At 37.1% G+C, this 20,340-nt stretch overlaps 1 protein-coding gene across 7 annotated transcripts in view; it reads left to right on the forward strand.

Moving 5' to 3' along the window:
* LOC126074907 (protein adenylyltransferase SelO-like) overlaps positions 1 to 20,340 on the forward strand; it is a 55,408-nt gene that overhangs the window by 28,093 nt on the left and 6,975 nt on the right. For 6 of the 7 annotated variants that reach the window (XM_049881783.1, XM_049881784.1, XM_049881786.1 and 3 more), the window contains 6 exons: positions 6,070 to 6,199; positions 11,386 to 11,430; positions 11,541 to 11,622; positions 11,882 to 11,974; positions 17,288 to 17,367; positions 18,990 to 19,033. In XM_049881783.1, the coding sequence (XP_049737740.1) occupies positions 6,070 to 6,199; positions 11,386 to 11,430; positions 11,541 to 11,622; positions 11,882 to 11,974; positions 17,288 to 17,367; positions 18,990 to 19,033 (474 nt within the window). Of the gene's footprint in view, positions 1 to 6,069; positions 6,200 to 11,385; positions 11,431 to 11,540; positions 11,623 to 11,881; positions 11,975 to 17,287; positions 17,368 to 18,989; positions 19,034 to 20,340 lie in introns of those variants that run through there. The other variant, XM_049881787.1, reaches the window with a different exon arrangement.

Raw genomic sequence — 20,340 nt, forward strand, 5'->3', positions numbered from 1 at the left:
AAGCTACAAGAAATACTAAAGGAAATTGTTTGGTCAGAAAATCAGTAATATCAGATAACAACACAAGGTCACAGACCAGAACATCCTGATATCAACTCATATAGGGAAATCACAAAAACAAGTTAAGATTAATTTTAAAAAGAAAAGAATGTTCAAAACAGGGAATCATTGAAGTCATTATGTAAAAGATCACAATAATCAAAAAGAGGGACTAAATACAGGAGGCATAGAACTGCCATATGGAGAGGGAAACAAGGCGATATAGGACGATACAAGCTAGGTTTTTACTTAGAAAAATAGGGGTAGATATTAAAAAAAAAAATTTTTTTTTATTAAGGTAACCACAAAGAGGTCTAACAATTCCATAACTCAAAATAAAAACCAAGAAAACATAACCACTCAGCAAGCATAAATTCAATTACTATGAAAATGAGGATCTCACAATTTATACAGAAAAACGTCTCAGCACAAAAAAGTAAGAGGAAAAATGAAATTGTCAACAACACACACAAAAAGGCATCAAAATGACAGCACCAAACACTTACTTATCTATAATTACGCTGAATGTAAATGGACTAAATGCACCAATAATGAGACAAAGAGTCTCAGACTGGATGAAGAAACACGATCCATCTATAAACTGCCTATAAGAGACACACCTTAGACTTAGAGACAAAAAGAAAAAAAAAAAAAAAAAACTGAAAGGATGGAAAAAAATATATCAAGCAAACAACAATCAAAAAAGAGCAGGAGTAGCAATATTAATTTCTGACAAAATAGACTTCAAAGTTAAATCCACCACAAAGGATAAAGAAGGACACTACGTAATGATTAAAGGGACAATTGATCAGGAAGATATAACCATATTAAATATTTATGCACCCAATGACAGGGCTGGAAGATACATAAAACAAATTTTAACGGAACTGAAAAGTGAGATAGACACCTCCACAATTATAGTAGGAGACTTCAACACACCACTTTTGGAGAAGGACAGGACTTCCAGTAAGAAGCTCAATAGAAGTATGCAAGACCTAATTGCTACAATCAACCAACTGATCTCATAGACTTATACAGAACACTCCACCCAATAGCTTCAAAGTATACTTTTTTTTCTAGTGCACATGGAACATTCTCTAGAATAGATCACATATTCGGTCATAAAACAAACCTTTGCAGAATCCAAAACATCGAAATATTACAAGGCATCTTCTCAGACCACAAGGCCATAAAAGTGGAAATCAATAACAGAAAAATCAGGGAAAAGAAATCAAATACTTGGAAACTGAACAATACCCTGCTCAAAAAAGACTGGGTTATAGAAGACATTAAGGAGGGAATAAAGAAATTCATAGAATGCAATGAGAATGAAAACACTTCCTATTAGAACCTCTGGGACACAGCAAAAGCAGTGCTCAGAGGTCAATTTATATCAATAAATGCACACATACATAAAGAAGAAAGAGGCAAAATCAGAGAACTGTCCCTACAACTTGAACAAATAGAAAGTGAGCAAAAAAAGAATCCATCAGGCACCAGAAGAAAACGAATAATAAAAATTAGAGCTGAACTAAATGAATTAGAGAACAGAAAAATAATTGAAAGAATTAACAAAGTCAAAAGCTGGTTCTTTGAAAAAAATCAACAAAATTGATAAACCATTGGCCAGACTGACTAAAGAAATACAGGAAAGGAAACAAATAACCCGAATAAGAAACGAGATGGGCCATAGCACAAGAGACCTAACTGAAATTTAAAAGAATCATATCAGATTACTACGAAAAATTATACTCTAACAAACTGGCAAACCTAGAAGAAATGGATGAATTCCTAGAAAAACACTACCTACCTAAACCACCACAATCAGAAGTAGAACAACTAAATAGACCCATAACAAAAAAAAGAGATTGAAAACGTAATCAAACAACTCCCAAAAAAAAAAAGCCCTGGCCCGGATGGCTTCACTGCAGAGTTCTACCAAACTTTTAGAGAAGAGTTAACACCACTACTACTAAAGATATTTTAAAGCATAGAAAATGATGGAATACTACCTAACTCATTCTATGAAGCCACCATATCCCTGATACCAAAACCAGGTAAAGACACCACAAAAAAAGAAAATTACAGACCTATATCCCTCATGAACATAGATGCAAAAATCCTCAACAAAATTCTAGCCAATAGAATTCAACAACATATCAAAAAAATAATCCACCACGACCAAGTGGGATTTATACCAGGTGTGCAAGGCTGGTTTAATATTAGAAAAACCATTAATGTAATCTACCATATAAATAAAAACAAAAGACAAAAACCACATGATTTTATCAATTGATGCAGAAAAGGCATTTGACAAAGTACAACACCCATTCATGACAAAAACTCTCAGCAAAATAGGAATTGAAGGAAAATTGCTCAACATAATAAAGGGCATCTATACAAAGCCAACAGCCAACATCATTCTAAATGGAGAGAGCCTGAAAGCATTTCCCTTGAGAACGGGAACCAGACAAGGATGCCCTTTATCACCGCTCTTATTCAACATTGTGCTAGTGGGCCTAGTCAGAGCAATTAGGCTAGACAAAGAAATAAAGGGCATTCGGATTGGCAAGGAAGAAGTAAAATTATCTCTATTTGCAGATGACATGATCTTATACACAGAAAACCCTAAGGAATCCTCCAGAAAACTACTGAAACTAATAGAAGAAATCGGCAGAGTCTCAAGTTATAAAATAAACATACAAAAATCACTTGGCTTCGTCTACATCAACAAAAAGAACATCGAAGAGGAAATCACCAAATCAATACCATTCACAGTAGCTCCCAAGAAGATAAAATACTTAGGAATAAATCTTACCAAAGATGTAAAAGACCTATACAAAGAAAACTACAAAGTACTAGTGCAAGAAACTAAAAGGGACCTACATGAGTGGAGAAACATACCTTGCTCATGGATAGGAAGACTGAACATAGTAAAAATGTCTATTCCACGAAAAGCCATCTATACATACAATGCACTTCCGATCCAAATTCCAATGACATTTTTTAATGTGATGGAGAAACAAATCACCAACTTCATATGGAAGGGAAAGAAGCCCCAGATAAGTAAAGCATTACTGAAAAAGAAGAAAGTGGGAGACCTCACTCTACCTGATTTTAGAACCTATTATACAGCCACAGTAGTCAAAACAGCCTGGTACTGGTACAACAACAGGCACATAGACCAATTGTAGAGAATTGAGAACCCAGATATAAATCCATCCACATATGAGCAGCTGATATTTGACAAAGGCCCAGTGTCAGTTAATTGGGGAAAAGACAGTCTTTTTAACAAATGGTGCTGGCACAACTGGATATCCATTTGCAAAAAAATGAAACAGGACCCATACCTCACACCATGCACAAAAATTAACTCCAAGTGGATCAAAGACCTAAACATAAAGACTAAAACGATAAAGATCATGGAAGAAAAAATAGGGACAACGTTAGGAGCCCTGATACAAGGCATAAACAGAATACAAAACATTACTAAAAATGACGAAGAGAAACCAGATAAGTGGGAGCTCCTAAAAATCAAACACCTATGGTCATCTAAAGACTTCACCAAAAGAGTAAAAAGACCACCTACAGACTGGGAAAGAATTATCAGCTATGATATCTCCAACCAGCGCCTGATCTCTGAAATCTGTATGAATCTGTTAAAACTCAACTACAAAAAGACAACCCAATCAAAAAGTGGGCAAAGGAGATGAACATGCACTTCACTAAAGAAGATATTCAGGCAGCTAACAGATAGATGAGAAAATGCTCTCGATCATTAGCCATTAGAGAAAGCAAATTAAGACTACGATGAGATTCCATCTCACTCCAACAAGGCTGGCATTAATCCAAAAAACACAAAATAATAAATGTTGGAGAGGCTGCGGAGAGATTGGAACTCTTATACACTGCTGGTGGGAATGTAAAATGGTACAACCACTTTGGAAATCTATCTGGCGTTATCTTAAACAGTTAGAAATAGAACTACCATACAACCCAGAAATCCCACTCCTTGGAATATACCCCAGAGAAATAAGAGCCTTTACATGAACGGATATATGCACACCCATGTTTATTGCAGCTCTGTTTACAATAGCAAAAAGCTGGAAGCAACCAAGGTGTCCATCAATGGATGAATGGTTAAATAAATTATTGTATATTCGCACAATGGAATACTATGCATTGATAAAGAACAGTGACGAATCTGTGAAACATTTCATAACATAGAGGAACCTGGAAGGCATTATGCTGAGTGAAATTAGATGCAAAAGGAGAAATATTGTACGGATCACTATTATAAGATCTTGAGAAATAGTATAAACTGAGAAGAACACATTCTTTTGTGGTTACGAGGGGGGGAGGGAGGGAGGGTGGGAGAGGGTTATTTACTGATTAGTTAGTAGATAAGAACTTGTTTAGGTGAAGGGAAGGACAAAATACGGGGAAGGTCAGCTCGACTGGACCAAAAGCAAAGAAGCTTCCGGGATAAACTGAAGCTTCGAAGGTCAGCGGAGCAAGGGCGGTTTGGGGTTTGGGGACTATGGCTTAAGGGGACTTCTAAGTCAATTGGCAAAATAAATTCTATTATGAAAACATTCTGCATCCCACTTTGAAGTGTGGCATCTGGGTCTTAAATGCTAACAAGCGCCCATCTAAGATGCATGAATTGGTCTCAACCCACCTGGATCAAAGGGGAATGAAGAACTCCAAGGTCGCACGATAACTATGAGCCCAAGAGATAGAAAAGGCCACATGAGCTAGAGACTTGTATCATCCTGAGACCAGAAGAACTAGATGGTGCCTGGCCACAACCGATGACTGCCCTGACAGGGAGCACAACAGAAAACCCCTGAGGGAGAAGGAGATCAGTGGGATGCAGACCCCAAATTCTCAGAAAAAGAGCAGACTTAATGGTCTGACTGAGACTGGAAGAATCCCAGCGGTCATGGTCCCCAAACCTTCTGTTGGCCCAAGACAGGAACCATTCCTGAAGACAATTCATCAGACATGGAAGGGACTGGAGAATGGGTTGGAGAGAGTTGCTGATGGAGAGTGAGCTACTTGTATGAGGCGGACACTTGAGACTGTGTTGGCATCTTCTGTCTGGAGGGTAGAGAGGGTTAGAAACTGGCAAAACGGTCGTGAAAGGAGAAACCAGAAGGGGGGATAGGGCTGACTCATTAGGGGAGAGTAAATGGGAGCATGTAGTAAGGTGTATATAAGCTTATATGTGACAGACTGACTTGACTTGTAAATTTTTACTTAAAGCACAATAAGAATTATTTTTAAAAAAACAAAAACAAGCATATAAAACAAATTGTTCTGAAGGGGCTGGCCAGTGTGGGCAGGGTGGACTAAGGCAGCAGTGAGCTAGTGTCTTTCAGGCTGAGCAACTGTGGCCTGTTGGCAAGCAGCGAAGGCCTTGCAGAGGTAAGAAGATGAGGGGTGAGAGTGCGTGTATCCCTAGTTACTGGGTGCTCTGTCTCCTGCTTGGTGATCCATGAATTTGCCTTCCTTTACTCCCTCTCTGGAGTTCTTTGGCGGCTGTAGCCCAAGATGGTGAATCCAGTCACGTTATGGGACCTCCACTCCGTAGCTCTCCTTGTTTTCTGTTCTCTGTCAGTTTCTTATTCCATTTGGTGCTTGATCGAGTTCTTTATTCCTTCGTTTGTTCTTTAGGGTTCCAGGATTGTCGTTTGTATCTGTTTTACTTGGTTTTTTGGGTCTTTGCTGCAGAGGGAAGGCATGGTGTTTCTGTCTGTAGTGTCGTGTTGGTTCCACCTCCAGATAACCTGGAAATTATTGTAGCTTAAAAAGGTATTCCTCTATTAGGCAAATATTCATATTTTAAAAGTTTTTAGTGTGTATAAATATTAGTGTTTGGACTGCTTTTAAGTTAAATATTTAATGTCAGGGAGATTTTTATCTAATAAATGTAAATTTATTAACTTTAAGTATAAACTTAAAAATGAACACTCTATTTATTACAGTTATCCCCACTGTAAAACTATAGTATTTTGTTTTAAACAGATTTTGTGCCAAACACATCTGATGATGAGAAAAGATATAAAATAGGAAATCAAGCCAATATTGGGATGTTTAATTTGCACAAGTTGTTGCATGCTCTAAACCCATTACTGGATCCTAGGCAAAAGCAGTTGTAAGTAAATTTTAAATCTACTAATTAAATCTGTATAAAAATATATTTTATAACTATCAGGTTTTGAAAAGCATTGTTATATTTTTGTCTTTTTAATAAGGAAGGCGTTTCAGGGTGTATCTTTTTCTCTAATACAATTTTGGCTTTTTTCCATAGTTATTTGGATAGTGTTTTCCTATTTATTCTTTTTAGATATTATGAAATTTTAGTTTATTTCCTCTTTGATCCAAGGGTTATTTAGGACTGTGTTTCTTAATTTCTGAATAATTATTTTGTCCACATTTTTACAATCGAAAGGATGTATTTGGTAAAATCTCTACTTTTCAAAACATGTTAAGGTTTCTTTGTGGTAAAACATGATACATTTTTTATGACCATACCAAAAAAATGTATATTCACTCAGCAAAGGTTTTAATACATATCAAATTGAGTGTATTGATTTTATTATTCAAGCTCTTTATAACCCCATTTTTAATGTATTTGCTAAGTTTGATTCTTAAGAGATATGTGTCAAAATCTCCCACTTTAATTGTATTTTTATTGTTATTTTTTCTAATTGTTTTAAATTTACATGTTTTGCTGCCAAATTATTGGCACATAAGGTTTTTTTACTTATATTTTCTAAAAAAAAACTGTGCCTTTTATCCAAACATAATGGCCCCCTTTATCCTGTTTAATGGTTTTAACACTTAGTTTCAGCATATCTGATATTAATATTGCCATTCGTGCTTGCTTTTTGCTGAGTTTGTCTTAAATCTCATTTTATTTTTTACCTTTCTTTGTCATTTTTTAAAGTTTGTTTCCTTTACAAACAAACATATAGCCAGGTTTTAATCCAATCTTAAATGTTTTCGTTTATTATAACAATGAGTATACTTGATTGTATTTCTTCTAGCTTACATTGTACATTATTTTACTTGGTTTGTTTGCTACTTCTGTTTTTCCAATTTGAGCTGTTCATCCATTTCAACACTGTTATTTGGAAACTACTGCATTTTTTTAAATTCTAGTTTTGTACCATTCTCTGTACTATTACATGAAACCAGTTTCTAAATATTTTTGCTCACTAAGATTCTATTTGCCCATTGCTTTCTCTTCTAAAGCTGAGACCTTTAGAACGTTTTTGTGTTTTTACCTGTAATTACCCAGCTGCTCGAGTTTGGTAAGACAGCTGAGTATTTTGAATTTCAGACTGTTGTTGGGTTTTCCCTTGAAGCATATCTCATCTGTTTTAAGAATCTTTGCTTTCAACATGTCCCCTCACCCTACACATCCTCATTTTGAGTCATTTCACTGCCTACCACCATTTCTTCTCATGGCCCCATATCTTGAAGTGTCTGACCTGATTACTTCCTTTTGTATTCCACTCACATGGGGTATATAGGTATTGTCCAAGTCCTTGCACAACCATTAATATTTTTATTTTACTCTTACAGATGAGTGGTATCTAGTATATTAGAATATGAATTCAGCTGTATATGACAGAAACCCAAAATATAGTATCTTGAACAAGATGTACTTTTGTCTCACATAAAATTTTGGTGGTAGATAATTCAGGGTTGGTATGGAGGCTTAGCATTTGTCTGGGTCCCACGCTGCTTCTAGCTTTCCATTCCACCATCCATGGATGTGGTCCTCATGGTCTGAGATGGGCTGCATCTCTCTCGTCCCTAGTCCATGTAGCAGCATGCGGAAAGAAGAGGTTAGTCCCCACTATTGAAGGATGCATTTCACAATTTATACACATCACTACTCTAATTTCACTTTACCCATTCCAATGTGTTCGAGTTGATTCTGACTCATAGAGACCTTATGAGTAGAACTGCCCCATAGGGTTTCCAAGGCTGTAAATCTTTACAGAAGCTGACTTCCACATCTTTCTCCTGCAGAGTGGCTGGTAGGTTCGAACTGTGAACCTTTTGGTTAGAAGCTGAGTGTTTTAACCACTGCACCACCAGGGCTCCTTCATTTCACATTACCTGTTGCCGTAGAGTCGATTCCAACTCATAGCGACCCTATATGACAGAGTAGAACTGCCCCATAGGGTTTCACAGGAGTGCCTGGTGGATTCTAACCACCGATCTTTTGGTTAGCAGCTGTAGCTCTTAGCCACTATGCCACCAGGTCATTTCATATTAAAAAATATTAGTATTTAATTTTATGACCATACCTAATGTGGTGGCCTTATATGGTATCTATTTAGCTCAACTGGAAGTATATTTCCAAGAGTACCCTTCCCTGCATAGTTACTGATTAGGTTGGCCACAAGAGGAATTTGTGAGTTCTGGAAGGAAGAAGTAAAGCAGCAGTATGTTTACACTCAGAAGGCTGGTGCAGGGACAGATAGTGGTACAGCTCAGGTTGTTGTTAATCTGCTGGCTCATCTTGTTGACGTGGGGAGGCAACCAGGGCCACAGCTCCTGCAGCTCCCTCTGGATCGCTTCCTCCAGCTTCTCTGAATCCTGACCCAGGGGCATGTCCAGCTTGGCAGTGAAGGGCACAAGCTTATCTTGTAGGTTACCTGCATCATTGAGCTTGGAAGCCTGAGAAATAGCCATGGTTTTAGTTTGTCTTCGTGGGCTCTGGTTTGTCCTTGGTCTCTCCCACTTCATGTTTAATTTCTTTTATGACTGTGGCATCTTCTCTGCTGACTTTGGGCCCATTCAGGCCCAATACCAGATGCAGAGCAATAATATTATGTATATTGCCTAACCATCTCTAACAGTTACATAAGTTCAGGTTCCTAAAGTAAATCCCTTTTTCTGTAATGCTCATAGTGGTTCTGTTTCTCTGATTGAACTGTAACTGATACACTCTGTCAGGAAAGTTGTCTTCTCTTATTTGTTTAAGTATCGCATTTCCCCTATCAATTTCTTTTTGTGCTTCTGCTTGGGTTTTATGAATCTTCAGTCGGTTTTCCAAGTGACATTTCCTCTACTTGATTTTTTAGGCCACTATGAGTCGGAATCGACTTGATGGCAGTGGGTTTTTTTTTTTTTTAATTCGAAACTCAAGAGTAAACATCTCTCCCAATTCACCTACTGACTTTGCACCCATTAACTGGGTGGATAAAAAAAAAAACCAAACCCATTGCTGTTGAGTTGATTCCGACACATAGCAACCCTATAGGACAGAGTAGAACTGCCCCATAGGATTTCCCAGGAGCACCTGGTGGATTCCAACTGCCGACCTTTTGGTTAGCTGCTGAACTCTTAGCTGCTGTGCCACCAGGGTTTCCAACTGGGTGGATAAGTCTTTCTAATTTAGGCACAAAATGTTACAAAACCTATGTACCTGCAGACTTAATCCATACTCTCCAGATTAGCTTTTACCTGTAATAAAGTCGAAATTTTTCTGACGTCATTGTGTGATGTCGGATATATTCTGAACTTAGGTTGAGGAAAAAACAGTACGTGGTTGCCTTTTGTAAACAATAGAGTAAATAATAGACAACGTTGTAATGTTTATATTTAGTTACTGAAAATTAAATATCTTACGTATGTATATAAAAAAGCATGAATGACAAGCTGAGTGCATTTATAGTTACATAGAATGTTAAGATATTGATTGAACCACCAGACTCTGGCACCTTGAGGCACTGACCACATTTCATTTATTTTTGTCTCTAGTGTATTTGCTGGAAGATATAACATATTTCTCCTTCCATTCACCACCAAAATAAAAAATTTTACTGTGTCCAGTAGAACAAGATCCCAGCTGGAAAGCAAGTCATATAGTGATTTTATTATCCCCAGTCAGTAATAAAAAAAAACTACCAAAATAACGGTAAAAATTTTACATCCCGTTTGTGGTTTCCTTAATTAGTTTAATTTTAAAAATATATTGATAATACAGCCATTATAGTTCAAAATGAAAGTGTTGTGAAAAGGTATTTATTAAGCAGCGTTGCTCCCATCCTTGTCTCTACCAATTTTGTACCCCTTTACCTTGCAGAGCTCATTCTTTTTTTTTTTTTCCTTGCGCTTTAGGTGCAAGTTTACAGCCCAAGTTAGTTTCTCATACAAAAATTTATACATGTGACTCTACTTGCTCTCCCTGTAATGTGACAGCACACTCCTCCTTTCCACCCTGGATTTCCCATGTCCGTTCAACCAGCTCCTGTCCCTTTTTGCCTTCTCATCTCACTTTCAGACAAGAGCTGCCTATTTAGTTTCGTGTATTTTTTTTTTTTTTTATCTACTTGAACTAAGAAGCACACTCTCATTTTTTAACAAATATTTATTGGGTATCTAGGTGTTCAGTATGTGCCAGGCACTGTTCTAAGTGCACTGAATAAAACAGCCAAAAATGTGTGCCCTCGTGGAGCTTGCTTCTGATGGGAGAGACAATCAATAAACAGTTATATAATGTATTAGGAGATAAGTACTATGGAGAAAGAGAATATGGGATAGGGAATACAGGAAAGGGGGCGTTTGCAGTTTTTAAAAGGGTGGTTAGTGAAGACCTTACTTAATTAAGCAAAGGCTTGAAGGAGTTGCAGGAGCAAGCCATACGGATATCTGGGGGAGGAGCACTACAGGCAAAGGGACAGCCTGTGCAGAGGCCCTGAGGTGGGGGCGTGCCTTGTATGTTGAAGAAATAGCAGAAAAGGCCAGTGTGGCTGCAACAGAGTGAGCAAGGGGAAGAGTGTAGGAGATGAGGTCAGAAAGGTAAAAGGCACGAGGCTTCAGACTGTTAGACTTTTGTGTAATTTAAAATACATGTAATAATGTTAATAAATATAAATTCAGTCTGTTTCAAGATAGGTTTAAGGTTAAAACTCTTTAATTTTTATGCTTTTAAGAGTCCATTAATGTACTGAATAAGGTATTTGTAATGCATTATTTTGGGTTTAAGATATTTTTTAAAAATATATCCCAAAACCAGTTACATAATAATGAAACTCTTTTGGTATTATGAAGACAGATCGATATTTATCCTATAAGCTGATTGTATGTAGTGATGTTTCCGAAGTGATGTGGTTACATCTGCACTTTAATACATTTATATTGACAGTTTTCTTGAAGATATGATATCTAATTAAGCCACTAAGCCAGAATCAGTAGCATGTAATCTCCATGCTCTTTAACACATGAGAGGGTTCCCTTTGTTCTCATAAAATGTAAGTCAAGAATGCTAATTTTAAATCAAGGTTTAACTCACCTTCATTTTTTTTTCCCTCATAGAGCTGCTCGGATACTTGGCGGGTACCCTGTTCTTTATTATACAAGGTTTGTCATTTTTGAATACAGATATTAAAGCATCCTGGTTATTTTGAGGACAAAATTTTTAGAAGAGTAAGAATTTTAATAATGAATTGAATTGACATTTCTCCTTTTAGGTTTAGAGAACTGTTCAAAGCCAAGTTGGGATTCCTGGGAGAACAGGAGGGCGATGATGATTTAATTGCGTTTCTCTTACATGTGAGTTTATCATTTTGTGGATTTTTTTCTGATTAACATTTGAATTACTATTCAGTGCATTTTTAAAAATATGTTTAATGGTTGTTATTTAATCATAATTAAAACTATTAAAAAAAAGATTATTTAGATTCAGTTTTTGTTATGTTTGTGTAAGTAGAATTGACAACTTTGATATTTTCTTACTAGGTTCCCTGCTAGAATTGAGTCCTCAGCACATTTTTGAATAATTTATGTATACATATGTAATTATTTTCATTAGCTCATGGAAAAAACAGAAGCTGATTTTACAATGACGTTTCGGCAGCTCAGTGAGATTACTCAAAGCCAGTTATTGGAGCTCAACATTCCTCAGGTATTAATGTATGACATTTGGCTTTTTTTTTAACTCAGTTTTTTAATAGCTTCATTGAGGTGTAATGTATATTCTGTGAAATTAACTTAAGTGTACTATTCAGATTTTAGTTATTACAGAGTTGCTCAATTATGACTCCAATCCAATTTTAGAACATTTCCATCCCACTGAAAAGATCCCAGGTGTCCATTTGCTGCCAATCCCTGTTTCCACTCCCAGCCCCAAGCAACTTCTAATTTACTTTCTGTCTTTCAAGATTTTTGTTTTCTGGTTATGTCACACAAATGGAATCATACCATATGTGGTCTTTGGTGTCTGACTTCCTCACTTAGGGTATTTCTGAGATTCATCCATGTTGTGTCAGTAGTTCTTTATACTGCAGAGTAGTATTCCATTGTATGGGTATACCACGTATTGCTTGTTCACTTACCAGCTGATGAACATCTGGCTGGTTTCTGCTTTTTGGCTATTATGAATAATGGTGCTTTGAACATTCATGAATAAGTTTTTTTGTAGATACCGTTTTGTTTCTCTTGGCTAGGTACCTAGGAATGGAATTTCTGAATTAGTTGGTAAATTTCTGTTTCACCTTTTAAGAGACTGCAAAACTGTTTCCCAAGTGACTGCACTTAATTATGTGTTGGATTTTTATTTCAATGCTAATACTTTACATTTATGGAATAATACAGGAATTACCAGAAGACTCTTACTTCTTATTTAGTGTAGATTTTCTAAAAGTTAGGTCTGTTTATAAGGTCTAAATCTTTTATGTTGCAGTCATTGTTTTCATTATTTTTGAGATTAAAACCCAGCCTAATTTTTTAAAATTTCAACTTCATTATAATTCATGACATTCTTTGTACAATTAATATTATCTCTTTATCTCTTTTTGATTTGAATTCAACCTCACTTAGGCAGTTAGGCACTTATTCAACAAGTATTTGTTGAGAGCTCACTGTTATTGAAAACTTATTCTGGGTCAAGGCGCTACACTAAATGCTTTACAAAATAATGAAAGTGATAGTAATAATATTGAGAGTTAGTATTTATTGAGGGCTTACTATATGCCAGGCACTATTTTAAGCATTTTATATGTATACACTGCGCCATGATATATAAGGTCGGTACCATTGTTATCTCTGTTTTATTGATAAAGAAACAGGCATAGAGAGGTTAAGTAACTTGCTCCAGGTCACAAACTAGTGAGTAGTATTCAGACACTGGCAGCCTTCTTCAGAGCCCATGCTCTTAACCCCTGTGCTATACTGCATCTTTCTCATGTAATCCATCAACTACCCTGTGAGACAGGTATTATAATTCCTGTCTTACAGATGGGAAAATCATGGCTCCAAGAGGTGAAGTAATTTGCCCAGAGACACACAGCTAGTAAGTGACTGTCCAGGTCTTTCTGATGCAGAGCCCATAGATATTCTAGTTAATATCTATTAACATTAATAATCTAGTTAATAGTTGGCTAAGCTGCCTATTTTGTGGCAGGCATTCCGCTAGATATTTGAGATCTGGGGCTGAATACGACATGGTCCCTGCCTTCAAGGAATTCATAGTCTAGAAGCAAAGTCTGACATGCATACACATGATTATACCATACTGATAACTGATAGCGTATGAACAGAGTTGAGAATGCTGACTAATTCTGCTGAAAGAGTTAGGGAGACAATGACAAAGGAGGTGACAGTTGAAGGAGTCATGAACATAAACATGAGTAAGACATTATAAGACAGAAAAAAGGGGAAAGACATTCCTGGAAAAGGAAGCAGCACCCGCAATGCATGAAAATGTTAATAGAGAATGGAGAGTAGTTTGGGTTGAATCTTGAAGGCAATGAGCAACTGTTTGCTTTCATGTCCAGGGAGTAGCATGATCAGAATTACATTTTAGCAAAGATAACCCTGTTAACTTTTTTTTTGTCAGGGGTGAAACTGAAAGTAGGGAGGACAGCCATGAAGCCAGTGCTATGGCTCCAGCCAAACATTAAAAAAAAAAAAAGATGAAAAGAAATTGGGACAAGAAGAAAAATTACGTAAGATAGAGCCAATAGGACTTGAAGTGAGAATTATAAATCATAGTCTTTTGTCAGGGTTGGCTCTCCTAGTCTGGCTTTAAGGAATTCCATTCATTCAAATGATTGAATTCTATTGGAGAATTGAATCTCTGGCCCAATGTAGTTTCTCTTAGAGCTTTGGTAGCTCTGACCTAATCTGTCACAATCTCCTAAAGGGAGGTAAGATACGTTGTCACAAATAAAGATATAAGTACCTGACCTACGACTCTATGCCACTGAGCTAGCTCAAACAGCAGCTTGTCCTTGTCCTCTCTAAAAAAAAAAAAAAAAAGGGCTCTAAATATGTTTATTTTTAAGACGTAAAAAGTTTATTAAAGGAGAAGGTAAAATCAAATGCTTAGGATGAAAATATTGTAAACTGAAGGTTTAAGTTCCTTAACATTGTTGACCCATTGTTAATCTCAGGCTTAGAATCACAGAATTTTACATTGGGAAGGAAACTCAACGATTGTAATAGTTTCCTGGGGCTGCCCTAACAAAATATCACAAATTGGTGGCCTATAACAACAGAATTTTTTTGTCTCACAGTTCTGCAACCTAGTAGTTCAAATTCAGAGTGTTGGCAGGGCCAAGTTCTCTTAGAAGGCTCTAGAGGAAGAATCTTTCTTGTCTCAGCTTCTGGTAGCTCCAGGTGTTCCATGGCTTGCAGATAGGTTTTCACGTGGCTATTGTCCCTCCCCATGTGTCTCTCTTCTCTCTTTTATAAGGAGTTACTCAGATTGGTTTAAGATGCACCCTATTCCAGTATAATCTCATGTTAACTTAATTGATAACATCTTTAGAGACCCTATTTCCAAACAAGTCATGTTCATTGGTACTAGGGATTAGGACTTCAACATAAATTTTTGGGGGATACAATTCAGGCTATAACAATGATGAACACATTTTATAGATATGGAGATTGCAGCCAAGAAAGGTTAAGTGACTTGTCCAAATTCACATTGTAGGTTATTGCAAGATCAGAACTAGAACCAAACTGCCTGCTGTCCAGTGCTATTTTCATATACTCCATCTGCCAATTGTCCCTTTATTAGTTCTGTCTTACTTCTTTGATATTTCGGAGCCCTGGTGTCCCAGTGATGGAGCCCTGGTGGCGTAGTGGTTAAGAGCTCGGCTAGTAACTAAAAGGTCAGCATTTCAAACCCACCAGCTGCTCTATGGGAGAAAGATATGACAGTCTGCTTCCATAAAGGTTACAGCCTTGGAAACCCTACGGGGCAGTTCTGCTCTACCCTATAATAGCTGTGAGTTAGTAGCAACTTGACGACGATGAGTTTGGTGGTGGTTTTACAAAAAATAAGTCCTTGTTTTCGCACATAGCAAAGCTGAGGCAAGACAAGGTTGATTTTTCAGTCATGTCAAGAAGAAGAGTAGTGTGGTGATTGAAGAGAGCAGGCTCTGGAGTCTGATTACCAAAAACCAAACCAAACAGGTCACTGTCGAGTTGATTCCAACTCATGGAGACCCCACGTGGGCAGAGTAGAACTATACCGTAGGGTTTTCATGGCTATGACCTTTTAGAAGCAGATGGCCAGCTTTTCTTCCGAGCTGTCTCCCGGTAGGTTTGAACTGCTAACCTTTCAGTTAGTAGGCAAGTATTTAATCTTTTGCATCAACCGCGATCCAGTATCAGATTAAAAAAAAATTAGGTAGCTTCAAATCCTGGTTTCCCCTTTTACTGGCTATGTAATCTTACACAAGTTCCTTAATTTCTCTAGCCCTCACTTGCTTTATCTGTAAAATGAGATGGTCAATAATGGCATCTACCTCACAGGTGCTCAATAATAGTAATATCAGTAGTTTAATAGTAATATCAGTAAAATACCAGTAAATAAGTAAATAGTAATATCAGTAAAATAAGTACTGTAGTAGTAATTCTTTTAATTTCAGACCTGTTTTTTCAGCATGGTCTCTCCAGCATAGAGGGTCCATGTAGGGTTTTAAGGAGCGGCGTCGCGATTGAAGCTGTATATCAGCTAGAGGTTTCAGCTCTTACAACTTCACTAATTTCAAACAGAAATGATTATCATCAGGGTAGGAAATGGACGTGTGAGTTAAGCTAGTGTTTGAAAATGAAAGATTGTAATTGTCACTGCTGAGATAGGTATGAGTCATGCTAATTATAAGGATAATTATTCTCACAAGTATGGAATAGCTATGAATTGTATTCTTAGGCGTGATTTGAATAAAAGAATGTCTACCTGTGTGGTAGGAAATACAGAAAAATGTTAACAAAAAGCATCTTTGATGTAATCTTTTAAAAGTATCATCGATTCATCTGTTGGAACTAATTATCAGTTAAGGTGTGGAAAACTAAGACAAAGGAATGTTAGAGTGACTTGTTCAAGTTCCTGACAGTTACAAATATTTAAATTACCAAGAGTTGGGAAAATTTAAGCGAGAAGGGATAATTACACATTTAATCATTTCAGTGGTCCATTTCCGTGTCTCCTGAATGTGAAATTTTCTCAGCCCTCTAAAAATTGCTGTCAAGTCCATTCTGACTCGTGGTGACCCCATGTGTTACAGACAACTACTCCATAGGGTTTTCTTGGGTATGATCTTATGGAAGTAGTCCTCCAGGCCTTTCTTCCATGGTGCTGCTGGGTAGCTTCAAACCAAATCATTTGAACCTACCTCCCTAGGTAGAGCGAATTGCTTATTTCTTTGTGTTCTCTGATCTTTTATATATATTCCTGTAATAACATTTCTCAAATGGTATTGAATTACTTGTTTCCATACTTTCCTTCTTAAAGGCAGGGACCATGTTTTATTAATTTTTATATTCTCCAATGTAATTGATATTCCAGCACATAGTTGACATTCCACGAGTGTTTGTTAAATAAATTAATAGACGAATAAATAAATGCAGTTGCAAACTAAGTTTTTTAAATTATACATTTAGAGAGTTCCTTATTTAAAGGAAGGCTTTTGATACTATAAGTGTTCATTATCTAATCTCATTTATAAGAATTTTATATATTTTAATTTTTCTTGAATCTTGTCATTCCATGGATTTCCATCAATTAGAACTTTAGGGTTGAATGATATGTGAGGAAAAGGAAAATACCCTTTTTTTTGGTGTTACTTCTACTTGAAATAGCATACTTTTAAAAACATCCAGGTATTAAGATGTTATTAAAGAACAAACAGTTAAAAGGAACATGAAGTTCCAGTAAACAGAATAATTATTAATATAATGAACAGTTGATTACTGTATTTTCATTTAGCATTTCTGGGCGCTGAAGAAGGTTTCAGAGCATGAACTCTTTCCTGCCTGGGTGTCCCAGTACCTTCTGAGACTGAAGAGGTGAGATAACCTAATCACTTCCAAAAAACACATAATGTACAGTGAAACCTGTGAGGGCCAGAACTCAGCAGGCCTGCGTCGTTTCTCTGGGCCTCACAAGTTCTCTGCCTTTGACAGGTGCAGTCTTACCACTTTTCTATCGCTTATTTTAGTGGAAAATTTTTGAGTTTTCCTTTTCTGACAGATTTCCGCCTTACACAGGTTCTGGTTTTCGCAGGTTTTACCATATTATTTTAGCATTTTCAACGTACCAGATCCCTCTCTTCCTCTCCATTTTTCAACATTTCCTTTTTACTCTCAGGTACCTGTGCACTGATTGAGGCATCTATAGTAACACCTCGTTCATCCGCTTGCCTCAGCTCTCTAATACCACGCCCCAGGTTGCTTAAGCCCAGGCGCTGAAGCTCTGGAGAAGAGCTCCTCAGGCATTCGTCCAGTGTCTGTTTATTTTCATATCTTATACAGTTGTAAGAAGTCATTTTGCTTCATAACTTACAAGGAATTAGAAGCAGCAAACATGAAAGTGTAAATAAGTTGTAGGTAGTGGCCATGAAGGGAGAAGAAGAGACAGGAGCAAATATCCCTTCACAGTTCAGTAGCCACTAAGTGTTTATAATGGTGCCTTAGTCATCTAATGCTGCTATAACAGAAATACCACAAGTGGATGCCTTTAACAAAGAGAAATTTATTTCTTCATAGTAAAGTAGGCTGAAAGTCCAAATTCAGGGCATCAGCTCCAGGGGAAGCCTTTCTCTCTCTGTCGGCCTTCTCATCAATCTTCCCCCAGACTAGGAGCTTCTCTGCGCAGGGACCCCGAGTCCAGAGGACATGCCCTGCTCCTGACACTGCTTTCTTGGTGGTATGAGGGCCACCTGTCTCTCTGCTTGCTTCTTTCTTTTATATCTCAAGAGATTGCCCAAGACACAATCCAGTCTTGTAGATTGAGCCCTGCCTCACTAACACAACAGCCATCCATCCTCCCTCATTAACATCATAGAGGCAGGATTTACAACTTACAGGAAAATCACACAGTACTGGGAATCATGGCCCAGCCAAATCGATATACACATTTTTGGGGGGACATAGTTCAAACCCTGGTGGCGTAGTGGTTAAGTGCTACGGCTGCTAACCAAAGGGTTGGCAGTTTGAATCCTCCAGGCGCTCCTTGGAAACTCTATGGGGGCAGTTCTACTCTTTCCCATAGGGTCGCTATAAGTTGGATTCGACTTGACAGCACTGGGTTTGGTTTTTTTTTTTTTTAGTTTAATCCATGACAAATGGTGACCTTGACTAATCAAGAAAAAGTTGGATTATTTTCAGAAAGCTATGTTTAAGACAAGGAAGTGTATCGTACTTTTTAGAAAGATTTTTTTTTTAATTGGCAATAATAAAATAAGCTTTAGTATTGTCTAAAATAACTAAAGAAGGTGGTATTTCATATATTGTTTAGTCAAACTCGGTATTTTCTATCTTCTTTTTTTTTTTCCTATCCATTGCCTCCGTATGATTTTTGAATTTTTTTCTCAATATTTGTCTTGTGAAACAATTCCTTCCCTTTTGAATAAAGGATATAATTTGAGGAGATCGTGGTTAATTTTGTCTTTTGTTTTATTCATTTTTAGTAACATGAATGACTCAGATTCTAAAAGAAGAAAAAGAATGACAAGTAAGTACTCTTTTGATTTGCTCAGCTTTAAGGATTATCAAAAGCAACATTTTTTTGTAAACTGGAAGGCAATTACTTAAGGGAACTGAGTTTTTTCTTTTTAAACTGGAATAAGTCTAGGTGAGTCTTAGTTGAGCTGAAGTGTCAAGTATGGACTTTTCAGCAGATGACTTAACTTACCGTACTGTATGATAGCTCTGCTTTCATGTTAAAATAAAACAGTGCCCAAAGCTGGTAGAGAGATTGGAAGGTGGATTTGTGGTATGCTAGAAAGAACATGGGTTTTGAAATCTGGCAAATGAGTCCCATCTCTGCCAGTATTAGCTGAGTTGTCTTGGAAAAGATTTTTAACTCTCTACGTTGCAAGGCCCTTAGCTGTAGTAAAATGAAAATATTTTGCAGGTATGTTGTAGCGATGAACAATAATATATGTAAAGTATCTTGTTACAGTGCCTGGACCTTAATACACATCCTGTTAGTGGTAGTTAGAATAATTCACATTTATGTGTTGTTTTCACTTTACCAAGTAATTCCACACTTGGGCTAGAGAAGAAAAAAATGGAATTTAGTTCTTTTTGCAGTGTGATTTCTAGCAAGATCAAAGAAGTTAAGACAAAGGTGGTTAGACACCCCTGCTTTAGGACTTCTGTAAGAGCGCTGGTGTGTGTCATCAGGATGGCTGACTCACGGGGATGAAATAAGGGTGTGCTAACTTTTCCTGGTGGTGTAGTGGTTAAGTGCTACGGCTGCTAACCAAGAGGTCAGCAGTTTGAATCTGCCAGGCACTCTTTGGAAGCTCTATGGGGCAGTTCTACTCTGTTCTATAGGGTCGCTATGAGTCGGAATCAGCTCGAAGGCAGTGGATTGGTAACTTTCCTTGCTAGTTTAGGGATTGGGATTGCTCTTTGAACTGAAGACATTGTTGCAGAAATAAAAGCAAGTTGAGTTTTTACAATTAAGTGAGTAATCTATTTGGGGTTCAGGATGCATTTAGTTGTGCCAGCCACTTAAGTTCATTTGAGCAATTATAGAGAATTTATAGGGCAGCTCAGAATATGGACAATCTAAGCAGCCAAGGGAAGGAAGAACATGTGGTGGCAGTTTTTAGCATTTGGGTTGGTTTGGTTATGACAGGATGGATGAGATGTTAAAATGAAAGAGGGTTAGTGACCTCAAGGCTGCAGGTTGGGATCTGTTATTTTAGAGAATAAATAATGCTAAACAGTATGCTCTCAAGGAAGGCAAAAATCCTTTACCACAAAGGGCAGTGGAATTTTTTTTATATTGGCTGGCTTCATAATAAGAAT

Source organism: Elephas maximus, chromosome 4, assembly GCF_024166365.1.
Source record: "Elephas maximus indicus isolate mEleMax1 chromosome 4, mEleMax1 primary haplotype, whole genome shotgun sequence".
NCBI lineage: Eukaryota > Metazoa > Chordata > Mammalia > Proboscidea > Elephantidae > Elephas > Elephas maximus.